The sequence below is a fragment of the Lipotes vexillifer genome, unplaced genomic scaffold (genome assembly GCF_000442215.2).
Source record: "Lipotes vexillifer unplaced genomic scaffold, Lipotes_vexillifer_v1.1 scaffold648, whole genome shotgun sequence".
NCBI classification, from domain to species: Eukaryota; Metazoa; Chordata; class Mammalia; order Artiodactyla; family Lipotidae; genus Lipotes; species Lipotes vexillifer.
Window position 1 is genome coordinate 472,169 of NW_006797096.1, and position 13,556 is coordinate 485,724.

Here is a 13,556-nt window from a genome sequence, read left to right on the forward strand (position 1 = left end):
ACTGTGCCACCAGGGAAGCCCAAGATGATCTTTTTTTGTTTTGGCTGCGTTGGGTCTTTGTTGCTGCACGCGGGCTTTCTCTAGTTGCGGCGAAACGGGGCTACTTTTGGTTGCGGTGCGCAGGTTTCTCATTGCAGTGGCTTCTCTTGTTGCGGGGCACAGGCCCTAGGCGCGCGGGCTTCAGTAGTTTCAGCACGCAGGCTCAGTAGTTGTGGCTCACGGGCTCTAGAGCATAAGCCCAGTAGTTGTGGTACATGGGCTTAGCTGCTCTGCGGCATGTGGGATCTTCCGGGACCGGGATCGAACCCGCATCCCCTGAATTGGCAGGCGGATTCTTAACCACTGCACCACCAGGGAAGTCCCAAGCAAGATGATTAAACGGTCTCTACAGCAAAACAGGAGGAACCACTCACAGGCACCAACATTCTCCAACTGTAAGAACTATGGTTTAACTTAATGTCATCTTTGAAAGAGGGCTGGAGAGTTCAGAAAGATGGCTTTTAATATGTCAACCTGATTTGCTTCAAAGTCAAATGCAAGTTCCTAAAGGTGCCATGTCATGAACAGGCAAAATAATGCAACTCAAGGGTTTCTGCAGTACATAAAAATGTTACTTAAAACCAGTACAGAAACTTTAGCAATGGATAAAGGTATATGACATTTTATGAACTGCATACAAACTGTAATTAACCTTCATTGATATCTAATTATGGGTTCCCATAAAGGCTAGCTTTAGGGCAGAAACGTTAACATAATTAATTGCAGGAGTGGTAAAAAGAACCCAATTCCTCATTATAAGACCGATGTAAAAACTTGAGATCTTGCGGGAATTTCTGTTGATCACTTCTCAAAAGAATCTAATCCTTTGAATTATGCTGAGAGATAAAGGAAGAAAGTGAAGGGTTCAACTTGACGCTTGGGCATCACTGTATTGACTGCCCACGTAGTCTGGCATTTGAGAATATTGAGAAGCCTAATTTCTTCACTACTTGGTATAACAGTTTTTTAAAAATGGTTAACTGTAGGGTTTCCCTGGTGGCATAGTGGTTGAGAGTCCGCCTGCCGACGCAGGGGACATGGGTTCGTGCCCCGGTCCAGGAAGATCCCACATGCCGCGGAGCGGCTGGGCCCGTGAGCCATGGCCGCTGAGCCTGCGCGTCCGGAGCCTGTGCTCCACAATGGGAGAGGCCACAACAGTGAGAGGGCCGTGTACCACAAAAAAAAAAAAAAAAAAAAAGGTAACTGTAGTGTAAATATATTAATTTTTTTTCATTTGAATTTGGTGGACAGACCTGACATTGCAGTATACATGCCCCAGTTGACAAGAGTAGAAACTGCTTTTTGATAGGTTGTCAAAATGTGTTCCAAAGAAACCTGCCCAGCAGCAAGGGGCAGCTACTCAGTCGAGGCGACATGCCTCATTTTAGTCTGCCTTACACGATGAAGACAAGACGACAAAAGCAAAAGCATTGCGAGTGAGACTTAGACCACCAGCTCATCACCAACTGGCATCATACGGCCAGTTTTTCCTGTCACTTTTTATACCAGAGATTGGGGTAATGAAACATTTACTTCCAATAGCCTGAGCAATCCCAGCCCCAAAAAAGCCATCTCCATAAAGAGAGCTTAATAAAGAAGGTAACTGTCAAACCACTTTTTGTGCAAAGTGGCAAAACCGATCCTTGGGCAATAGTTTCTAAAGGCTAAGAAACAAAATAATGAAACTGAAGATATTTTATAATTCATAAATTTACTCTCCCACATGAAAAGTTGACCTTAAGAAAATTATAGTTTTAACTTGTCTTATTTCAGTGTGATCCCAACTAGGATATAAACACGCATGTGCAAACCCACACTTACACATTAGAAGACTCTAAAAGGTTAATGGCAACTATCTCTGGATGGTGGAATTATGGGTGATTCATGTTTTTGCCTTTACATTTTTCTTCATTTTCTACATTTTAAAAAATGAAGCTGGGGCACGCAGGTGACAGTTCGGGGGTGCGCAGTCTCTTCCTGTTGCCTGCCGCCCCACAAATGGCAGGTGGCACTCAGCTTGATGGGCTTCTGCAGCGCTTGCATGGGCCCACAGGCCCCAGAGGGGAGGTGGGCCCCGGGAGGAGCGCAGTAGGGCGGCGTGCGGCTCCATCCCCAGATGCCGCTGCACGTGCAGGGGAGCCAGACCAGACCACTAGCTTGGGACCTGCCTGCGGGAGCCCTAGCTTCACTTTCAGGGGCCCAACTCATGGGAGAGGGAGATGTGGGAGGTTCCAGTTGTTCAGGGTTTTGTTTTGTTTTGTTTTTGTTTATTGTAAATGTTTTATATTTGCCAAAACTGCAGTCAGCTGAGTCATTTAAAATGTCTTAGGTGAGGGTATAGGGGCTTGGGACCCTTGGGCATTGCTGGCAAGGAGGTCAGTTGGAATGTAAACACCATCATTTTTAATATGGAAGGATTGGAAACAATTTACATATCCACCAAAGTAAGAGAGTCAAATAAATCATGGTGCATCCATTCCACTGAATACTATACAGCAGCTTAAAAGAAGAAGGGGCTCTGTGTGCTGATGTGGCAAGATCTTTGAGATTTATAAGAAAAAAATCAAGCAGAATCACGTGTAAAGTATGCTAGTCATTTGTGCCTAGGGACAAAAAAAGTATATACATTTGTGTTTCCAAAGATAGAGGAGAAATGTTAGCAGTGGCTGCCTCTAAGGATGGCTAAGGGGGTGAGGGATGGAGGAAAACTATTCACTGTATATGCTTCTGTTTCTTTTTGAAGCTTGCACAATGAACATATGCTACCTATTCAAAATAAATAACATTAAAGAAGAAAAGAAATGCCTTTGAGAATTAAAAATAAAAAATACAAAATAAAACGAGGATGTTTTACTTAAGTAATCATAAAATAGAAGCTATTTCTTTAAAAAGGAAATATGTACAACTAACTTGTGCCTGGGATATTTTTAAGAAGAGACACAAAAGCAAAGATTAATATAGTAACCCATGATTGAATGAAAAAAATATGTTAGCACATATACTGAATGTGATATAAGCTCCAATAGCAAAGAGCGATAAAAGGAAGGAAACAAACCAAATAATGTATCAATTATTTTTCTTTATGTACAGCTGTCTGTCTTTATTTTTGCTTATAAAAGGATCTGCCATGAAGACCTGTATATATTTTTTTCTAGTTTATTTATTTAACATCTTCATTGGAGTGTAGTTGCTTTACAATGGTGTGTCAGTTTCTGCTTTATAACAAAGTGAATCAGCTGTACATATACATATATCCCCATGTTTCCTCCCTCTTGCGTCTCCCTCCCACCCTCCCTATCCCACTCCTCTAGATGGTCACAAAGCACCGAGCTGATCTCCCTGTGCTATGCGGCTGCTTCCCACTAGCTATCTACTTTACATTTGATAGTGTATATATGTCCACGCCACTCTCTCACTTCGTCCCAGCTTCCCCTTCCCCCTCCCCGTGTCCTCAAGTCCATTCTCTATGTCTGAAAGACCTGTATATTTTAAATCATTTAGCCTGTTAAGCAAATTAGATCATCTGTAAGGAGATATTTTACAATAAAGAAGAATGTCTATAAAACCTGAGTTTGTAATCTACATCTAAAGCTTAAGAAGCCTTCTATTTAGGATTATAACTTGTTAAGTCAGTTACGTGAGAACACGGAATCTTTTTTTTTTTTTTTTTTTTTTTGGTGAGACAGTGATAAGGAATAAAGGCCAGTCAGTACACAAAATCTATTTAATCCTAACGTACGTAAAGCATGGAACACATTGAAATCCAGTCACCACAAAGAACACATCTTCTGTGGAGGAAATGATTTCAGAATTGTATACTGAAGGCCAGAAACTCCTTCTCCCCAGATGCAGTGGGATCACAATTGTGCCTCCCTCCCTCTTCTGTAGTAGGAGTGAGGACCCCCCCCCGCCATTCCTGGTCCCAGTGGTAGCTCCTGCAGCCTGTGGGCCTGGGAAGGTGTACGTGGCAGGGAGCAGAACTGGAGGATTGGCAGGGGTCTTTAAATCTTGGTGGAGATGAGGGCATCTCCAATGTCATCTCATCAGAGACCCCTCTGGGTCCATTTATTCCCAGATCACTCCCTTTCTTTTAACCCAGAAGACTCTGGGGTTGGCCCTTTCATTACCACCAACTGAGCTTTACAACCAGGTTGTCTATTTCTCCTTTTTGCAATGTCTCAGATTCTCTCTACCTTCCTAATATAGAAAGCAAGACCCCACACCCGCCAAAAAAAAAAAAAAAAAAAAGAAAAAAAAAAAAAAAAAAAAAAAAAAAAAAGGAAGAAAGAAAAGAAAACAGAAAGTAAACCCAGTGCCCTTCTAACATTTTTGTTCATTTGTTTGTTTTTATTTTTTTAATGGGGGCAAGGTAGAACAGGGATTAAAATAAGCCCCTTCCCGTTCCTCTACCTACTCTGTTTTCACCCAAACCTAGTAGGAAAAGACAGTCATATCTGTAGAGTTGGGTCTTTGGGTATACAAATAACAAAGAAAGTTTCACTCTCTTTCCAAAAGAAAGGCAGCCTCCGGTGATCCTCAGCATTCCATGAGCTGAATACTGTAAACTATATAAAAAAGAGAAGAGGGCAGGAGAGTAACAGTGAATTAATGTCTGGGGAAGGGGGCAACTGATGGCCGGCCCTGGAGGACTGCAGTGAGGGTGCCCACGGTCACTGTGTTTGCTCCCTACTGGATTTCCACTGCCCAGATCACATTTGATAAGCTGCAGTTGGGGAGGAAAGGGGCAAGTAACCCTATAGAATTTGAGTAAGAGGGACAGGGAGATTACAAGAAGCTATCAAGGGACAAGGAGTTCCCATAGCCACTTAAATTGCATGCTGGGGCACTCATTCCCTGGAGGCCCTTTGTATGTAAGGGCCATACTGAAGGTGTGCAGAAAATGCCATATGCCTTTGCACTATGGCTCCTACTGAGGACTCCCACTCCTAGTTCACAGAGAACAACCATGGACCATAGTACATCCTATCCCATGAAGACCAATAATCTGAACATTCTGCAGAAAGAAAAGGAAAAGAGTCTTCAGAACACACACACACACACACACACACACACACACACACACACACACACCCCACCTAAAATTGATCCTAAATTGAAAATGAAGCAAAAGTAAAAGGTGAAATGTGCATAAGCGTACTTTTCCCTCTTATTTTTACCCCTGCTTTACTTTTTTGACTTCTCTCCCATGAAGAAAGGGGCAAGGGTCAGATAGGAGGCACTCAATGGAATCAGATGATGGACTGGCCTGGCCATGACAAAGGAGCTGAAGCCCAATTAAAGGAACAGGTGGTCTACGACCCTACAAATGCACCCTGATGTAACCCACCCACTAAGAAAACACACACTTTCCAGTAATACTATTTTCCCCAACAGGACCACAGGCAAAACTGCAAACGTTTGTCACTCTTTCAGTTCCTTTTCTGAACCCCTCCTCCAACTGTGCCTGTTTCCTAAACACTTACAGCCCTCAAGGACCATCTTGGCCCACCACCCGTAATCTCTAAAAATGCCCTCCCTTTTTCCTACTCTTCATTCAAAGCGTGCCTAACACACAGGCTGTGTTAGGTATTATTCTTAATATGGTGACAGTAATTCACACCACGCAGTGAATGAGATTTTATGAGGGTTTCCTTTCTATTTTAAAAGACATTTAAAATGGAAGGGGAGGGGTTACTATATATGTTTGAACTGGGCCTCCCAGGCTCCAAACCCACTCCAGTTCACAAGAGTTCCTGTTAAAGGTTCTCCTAATTTCACCTCCAAGAGAATGGAGCGCCCTTGCTCTTCGTCTGCCTTCTCAGCCACTCCATACACACACACACACACACACACACACACACACACACACACACACACACATATCTTATGGATACACACCCAATACATGTGCAAAGTACCACATCAATTGATTTCACTAAGTATGCTTTTTATCAAGCAAATGCTGGTAGTGCTTACAAAGTAGAGTGAATAACTTATGTTAAATTGCCTTTGAAACTGTCAGTTAAGTTCATTCTGCTTGGCAATGCTATTTTTAAAAAACTTAATGCCTGATTTGCAAATCTAGTCAGCTACTTACAAATAAAGTTCCCTATTCATAAATGAGAATGAAATCATTGTCCCAAAGGAAAAAAGAAAAACAAAGCATCTTATCCCCATTTAGGCTCAATCTCATCCTTTAGCATATTAATTCCTAGTACTATGTTTTCCTCCAGATTCGGCAAAAACAGGGCTACTGAGTTCTTCAGGAGGCAACAAAAATTTGGAGAGCTAAGTTTGTCCAACTGGCAAACACACTTTCCAATCAGCCACCTGAATTACTTGGGGAGGCTGGTGGCATCACTATTTCCAGAAGCAATAGTGCCAAGTCAACAGGAAGATTACAAGCATTCTGAGTCAAGTTCTCAGACTGTGGCCTTCAGTTTTTCTTGAAAGCTGCTTATAAAAGGAGGACTGAGTGAAACTTTGATATTTATGTCAAGTCACAACTAAGGGGCAGGTTTGCAGAATCAATTGTGTAGCTTTATACTTACTGCACATTTACCACATATGTCCTTTATTACACAGTGGAAAACCATTAAATGCACAGTAGTTTTGCCAAGTGGCATTATGCATTTAACAGCTTTATTCGTTTAACAGCTCCAACTCTCATTATATTTTGCCATGTGGTACACGGGATTTTATGCATTTAACAGTTTAAGAAAGCTCTATGGTATTTTCTTTTCATGTATTTCATACTATGGTTGGACATTATATCTTAGCAAACTGTATTTCAATGACTTCATTGTGAGAGAAAGAATAATCTGGAAAAATTACTACATCGAAACTGAAATGGGAAACCAATATTTCAATCCTCTTCGAAATTGCTGGATATTCTACTGCTTTCCCTTTATTAACATCTGAAAAATAACTTAAGTCAGGTTACTGCAAAACCACAGGAAAAAAAGGCTATTCCCAAAACCATATAATTAGTATAAATACAGCATTTGACTATCATTTTAAAAACTTAATTTTCATTAAAAACCACCTTGCTTAATACAATATTCAGTAACTTCCTTCCTTTACAGCACACAACAGAAGATTTGTTAGGGAGATGGAGGACCATTTTACCATTTACATATGTAGGGACGAAAACATTTGTCATGCAAGGCCACAGAGGAAATCAAGCTCAGAATCAAAGGACTCTCAAAATTAAGCTTTAACTAACTTTTGTTTCCTCTACCCTCCATTTGGGTAATTGTTCAACCCAGGGATAACTAAGTAGGCACCTCAACCTAACCCATTCTAGGATAGGGCGGTAGTTGTCCCTTTAAATGAATTGAAATAGAGTAGATCCCATCAACTGTTTCTGCTTTCAGAAATAAAAAACCTAAGCATCTGTCTACCCTTTTCCCTGGAGCATTCCATTCCCCACAATCCCAGCACTCTGAAAAATTGTACTGGATAAGCGTCTATGTTTTTCTGTTATAGATTTTAGCACTCACTCTGCACTTCCCGATGTGTGTTTTCCCCTGGAAAAACAACTGTATTCTATACATAAAAGAAACACCTGACATTGCAAGGTGTCTCTGGGGCTGAGGAAAAGCAGTTATTATAACAAAAGTCATCCATTTCCCTGGTGGGAATAACAGAGGTGATGCGACCTGGCTAAAACTTGGTCTCAGGAAGATGCTGTTTTGAACACACTAAGCTTTGCTCAAATACCAAAAAGAAAGAAAGGATACATAGCAATATTCAGAATTAGGAGAGAAATCATTCAAGGCTGATTCCTTTTGAAAAAAAATTCTTTAAAAGAAAAAAATACTGGGTTTTGACTTAGTCTCTATTTTGAACTCTGATGGGAATAAAAGCAAACCGTAGAGCAAAATGCAGAACACGACAGGTTCTCTAGGGATTATTATTGTTGTTATTATTATTATAGGAACAGATGTATTTTTATTGGTGGGAGGAGAACGGTCTAATTCCAGCCCTCACTTTTGCTCTTTTAAAAACCACTCACCTGACTTTTATTTGCAGCCACTTTGGCAAACAGGGCTTGAGACACCTTGGCCCTTTTCATCTCCTGTTGGATCTCGTCATAAATGGCAGCTGTGATGTTGACGTTGGCGCCGTCCACCTTAATGGGGAGGTCTGTTGTCGGTGTCGAGGTTTTGGCCTACCAAGAGACCATGAAAATAATAATTTAAAAAGTGCTGCATTCAGCCCAGCCATCTGTGCAGAAATTATCAAAGGATTTCAGTCAGCTGATGCCAAACTGCATTAGCTACAGAGGGACACTTCCTGTCCATTATTCTAATCAGGTTAATTGTGATTGGAAATAATTGCAGTGCATTCCTATAGGACACGCAGAGTCCTGTCAACCTTGTTCTTTCCCTCACAGTAGCTGAGACAGTTCACAGGTACGATGGCTACTCTGGGCACCAAACTCAAGCGATCACCTAACTGCAACACAAGCATGCAGAACACACACACAGTTAATACCTTTCTCTTTCTGAAAATAGTACACCTTGGAGGAAGAGCCAATTCTTCCAGAAAAAATGAGTAAATGGGTAGAGGTCTCTAAATAATAAATTATTACTCAATTTAAGGCACTCCCCTGAGTCTCTCTCATTCTTTATTAAAGCTTTACGTATGTCATTCGAGTATGTATGGCTTCCCACCATTATCATCATTATGCTACCCAGACAGTCACCTAATTTCACCTAGGAAATCAGTGGAAACGAAACAAAATTTCATTTCATAAAACGAGGCTTCAGAATGCCTTTGAAGTGCCGTTTTCATTTTCTTAAACTCGTATTGTGGTTTTATGTATTCTGCCATGCTCGTTTTAATTGAATGATTTCCCATCAGCTCCAGAGACAAATGAAGGACAATATAGAAGGTGTCTGTACTTCTTGGGGTTAGGATAACCCTAAAACGTTTGAATCTACTTGATCCAAAGACTGCAGAGCATTTGCTCTGGTGTGTAAGGAGCGGGTGCTGAGCAGCCTTCTCAGAACCCAGGGCGACAGGACAAAGGGAAAAGTCTGCCCCAACCGCTGGATTCCTGAGCATGGCCAGCTGATTTGGTCTAAAGAGGATTGTTTTTTCTTTTCATCCCCACCCACCCTAGAATCCTAAACCACTATGTTCCCTTTGTGGATGTCCTGAGCTGTTGCTCCCCTGCTGGATTGACAGTATGCAGGTTTGGAGAAAGACATGGCATGCAGGGTGGACACTATGGGGTCATTCTCAACAGTGTCTTGAAGCTGGAGTTATGTCCTAAGTTTCCAGGAAGGCTTTGATTCCTAAGAGCGCTCAGTGACCTTTGCCATTCTCCTTTGAATTCCCTGTATTATACTATTTTCTAATTACTGCAAAGTAATAATAAGAATAATTGATGTAGTACTTTTTACGTGCCAGCCACTCCAAAAAGTGCTTTTTGGTTGTTGTTATCACATCTTATTCTTTTAAGAACACAGTGAGTTAGACATTATTATTTTCACTTTACAGATGAAGACAACTGAAAATAAAAGAGGATACTTAACTTGCTGGCAGCAAGTAAAATAGCAGCAAGTGAAATAACCATGATCTGAACTCAAGTCTCTCAGGTTCCAAAGCACAGGCTCAGGAATCACTGTGCTACTCTACCTCCAAAACCTCCAATTCAAACTGGTGCTGTTTTTACATGTTTCTTCTCTCCCTCAAGTTTGAGCTATTCCCTCAATAGTCCATTCCTCTCTCATCTTTTTCAAGAAAACTCCCTTTTCTTCTTAAAACTTCTAATTAACGTTCAGTGCTTTTCCTGTTAAGTGCATATTTTAGCATACCATTTCTGCCTTTCTCAATGCAGGTTTCTCATTAGCCTCACTGACTAATCTCACCTGACTGGTCAAATCTTCTCTAGAACACTGAGGGCTAAAGTCAAAGGACTGAAATATATGGTTAGGGGCCCAGTCCTGGAATCAGAATAACCAGAGTTCAAATTCTAGCTCTATCACTCAGCCGTGTGACCTTACACAAGGTATTTAACCCATCTAAACCTCAGTTTCCTCGTCTAAAATGTAAACCTCATCTAAACCTCATGTAAAATGAGAACAACAGTGCAAAATGGTGAGGATCCAATTCATGCAAAATGTTTGCAATACTTGATACAATAAGTGCTCAATAAATGATCATTCTTATACTTGTACTGTTGTTTTGTTATTTTTAAGTACATTGAGGAATACTGGCCAATTGAAGGTTATGAGAAGAGGCTCTTGAGGTTGAATTTGAAACTTGAAAGTCTTCAATTTGTTTTAAACTGATGACAAAGTACTGACGGGGTCTGGAAAATAATCTCCATGGACCTATGCAAGGTTCTGTGTGTGTGTGCCCTGCATTGCTGGCTCCAACTCAAAGGCTGAATCAGTGGGTACCCCTCTGACATTTATTTGCACAATGAAAGCCTTATATAGTACTATGGATCTTTGCTACTGAGATAGTTCTGTAAAGAATTTTGAATAAGTAGGTAATCATGAAATATTTTAAAAGTCTTTAGTAACTTTCTCAATGTTTAACCAACAGAAAAAAATGAATGTTCCAGACAATGTAAAAATGTCAGTGCCATGACTGTATTCTCAAAACTATTTTGAGAAAAACATTTTTAATTTATTTTCAGAAATCTCAAAACTGTGAAATTAAACTTTCAATTTCCCTGTTATACTTGTCCCTAAAGGGCACCTTTATCTAGGAATTTTCTAGACAGGATTTTTTGCTGTTTAAAAAAGCAAAGTCAGGGTCCTGAGTCAGGGTCCTGACCTTAACTGTGTGGTGGCGTAAGTTGTTCTGGCTCTGAAAGCTACCAGGTCTTTGAAAAGATGCCTAAGATATAATCCTGTTGGAAAAATATTACGAAGGAGCGGAAAACAAAACACACAGACCTGTGTGATTTTCTAACAAGGAAGAGTGATTTTCTGAGTGTTGCCCAATTAAATGGCCATGAAGCAAGGCTGGATTCTCCTGTAATGATTTAATGGGCTTCAAAAGTGGCAAAAATGTTGGTGAATTTAATAGAAGTAAATATTAGTGCAAATTAACAACTCGTCCAACTCAATAGCTCAACATGTATGCCCCAAAATTTAAAAAAAATAAAAATAAAGATAAAAAAGCTTGGTTACAGTGGTCCAAAGTAAGCAGTCAAGAGACTTATTCTTGGTTTAACAGTAACTAAAATTCATAATTCACTAAACACTAAAGTCTAAGTATCACAGTTTGGCAGTGCACGATAGAAAATTATCTGCAGTTAATAAATCTATTGCAGAGTGCAAAATATAAAAAGAGTTAAGATGTGTGAAAAAGTGGATATACTTGAAAAAGCTCAAATATTTCTATTAGAATAAGATTCTGCTTAATCAGTTCCTTAGAACTTACCAGAAAACAAACTCTTAAACCCAAAACTATAGTATCTAAACAAAAAAAAAAACCCCAAAACAAAAGCCCTTTATTTTCAAAGTACCCATTTTTCTGATTTGTACAAATGTGTACCTGTTAAATATTTGTTTTGAAAACTATCACTCAAGAAGGAACCTGCAACCATGCTAGCAACAGTAAATGGGGTGGCTTTGCCATAAATCCGTTGATTAGTAAAAGTTTAGGGGAAGTAGGGAGTAGGCTAAAAATAAGTGGGCTCAAATCTGAATTGGAAATGACTCTTGGCTGACTTGAGACCTTGACCCTTCAGTTAAAATCTTTAAATCACACAACATTACTAGATGTATGCATCTGCAGGAGGACCTGAGAACAGAATGCTTTTAAAGTGTGAAGAAAGGAGGGATGGAAAGCTGAGTCAGGGTCCTGTGGACATCACTGTAGGAAGGAAAATAATTAAGGCCTACATTTCCACTACCATTTTCTAAGGGATCACTGAATGAGCTCCCAGTCATTTGGATCTAGCCGCTGCACTGGCATGCTTCCATCACACACAGGTTCCTCCCTGATTTTGTCTCTTTCAGATTGCATCAAGCAGAACTTGGACTACACTAGCTGTCCCCCGCCCCCATCCAAATAAATACACAATTGAAGGAAAAGCAATGCTTCGCAAACTCAGCTTCAATACAAATCCCCTAGCCCCTTCTTTGATAACCAAACAGCTGTATGTAGACATCTAGTGCTTACCCTTCCACCCACTGCTGCCCTCCTGCCACATGTGGAAGAATGGGACTTTCTTAAAGGGACAGAAATGGCATGGATGATATAGAAAAAGATAACCACTAGCATATGGTCAGAGGTTCATATCCTCTGATCCACATGTTCAGTGGATTAAAAAGTCTTGGAATTATGTCTCTTAGTTTTTGAGGGAAAACACAGCAGTGAAGGCAAGATATCTCCAAGGCTAAGAGTGAAAAGTCAGTGGAGCAAATATCTCACCTGAGGGGTTCGGGAGGAGCTGGGACTGCTGGAGGCCGATGAGACCATGCTCACATTGGGGTTCATGCTCCGCTCTCTCTCATCCTGGTATATGCGGTCCCGCTCCACTTCCGGCAGATTGAGGAAATTCTGCATAGCCCTCAGGTTTACTAAAAGAGACTGAGATGCTGTCCGAGGGTCTTCTTCCTTACGCAGAATCTCAGACAACAATCCCTGATTAAATGGAAAAAAAAAAAAAAAGTAGGCCAAGTTATATCTGCAGGTATGCGTGTGTGGTTTCCGTCTTGCGCCCCTCTTCCCCTTTATCTGTTTGGTGTAACCAGCTGGCTGTGATGTCAAGAACCTCAGTCTAATTCCTGCGGGTTCTCCAGCAGGAAGATTTGGTGGGAACGTGCTTGCTCTCTGGGGGCTGTGCCTTATTTTGGAACATTCTATTCTGACACTTTATCATCACTGTAATAATCATAAGTGTACAGAGATGCCAGCTAGCAAGGTAGGCGCTCAGAAGAATTGTGAAACTGCAATTACCACCAGGTGCCTCCTACAAGTATTTCAGGAACTGTTAGAACTCTCTGCTTGAAACTGGGAACACTTGGCAGTCCTGCTCAGCTTTACAACTCTGCCAAGTTTGGTAAATTTAGTTCCGACATTTAAACAGCATGGGAGATTTACATCGACTTCAAAAAAAAAGTTTGGCTGAATTTCTGTGTGACCGGACACTGTTTTCAATATAGATGTTTCTTATGGCAAGAAGAAAAAAAAAAAAAAAGACACAAAGCAAATGGCTATAACTTGGCCTCTATTAACTTCCCAATCCACACACATCATAGGTTTCCTTGCATATGTACCAGAGGGCCCCCAAACCTTTTTATGAGATGCCCTCATGGGGACGCTCCAATCCCACCATTAAAGCAACGGAAGTATAGTCACATCCGGTAACAGGCCACAGCGCACCTCAGAGAATGCCATGATAGGCTCAGATACTTTCTGATTGTGTGACCCATCCAAATAGAATGCTTTACATTAAAAAACTGGTGTTTTCATCTGCTCTGCTGACAGAGAATTCACAAAGAAAAGAAAAATGTTGACAAGTCTAAAGAAAAGTAGTACGG

General features: G+C 40.8%; 1 protein-coding gene across 1 annotated transcript in view; it reads right to left on the reverse strand.

Moving 5' to 3' along the window:
* SATB2 (SATB homeobox 2) overlaps positions 1-13,556 on the reverse strand; it is a 189,364-nt gene that overhangs the window by 44,909 nt on the left and 130,899 nt on the right. The window contains 2 exon segments of the mRNA XM_007469194.1: positions 8,057-8,212; positions 12,445-12,657. Of these exon segments, the coding sequence (XP_007469256.1) occupies positions 8,057-8,212; positions 12,445-12,657 (369 nt within the window).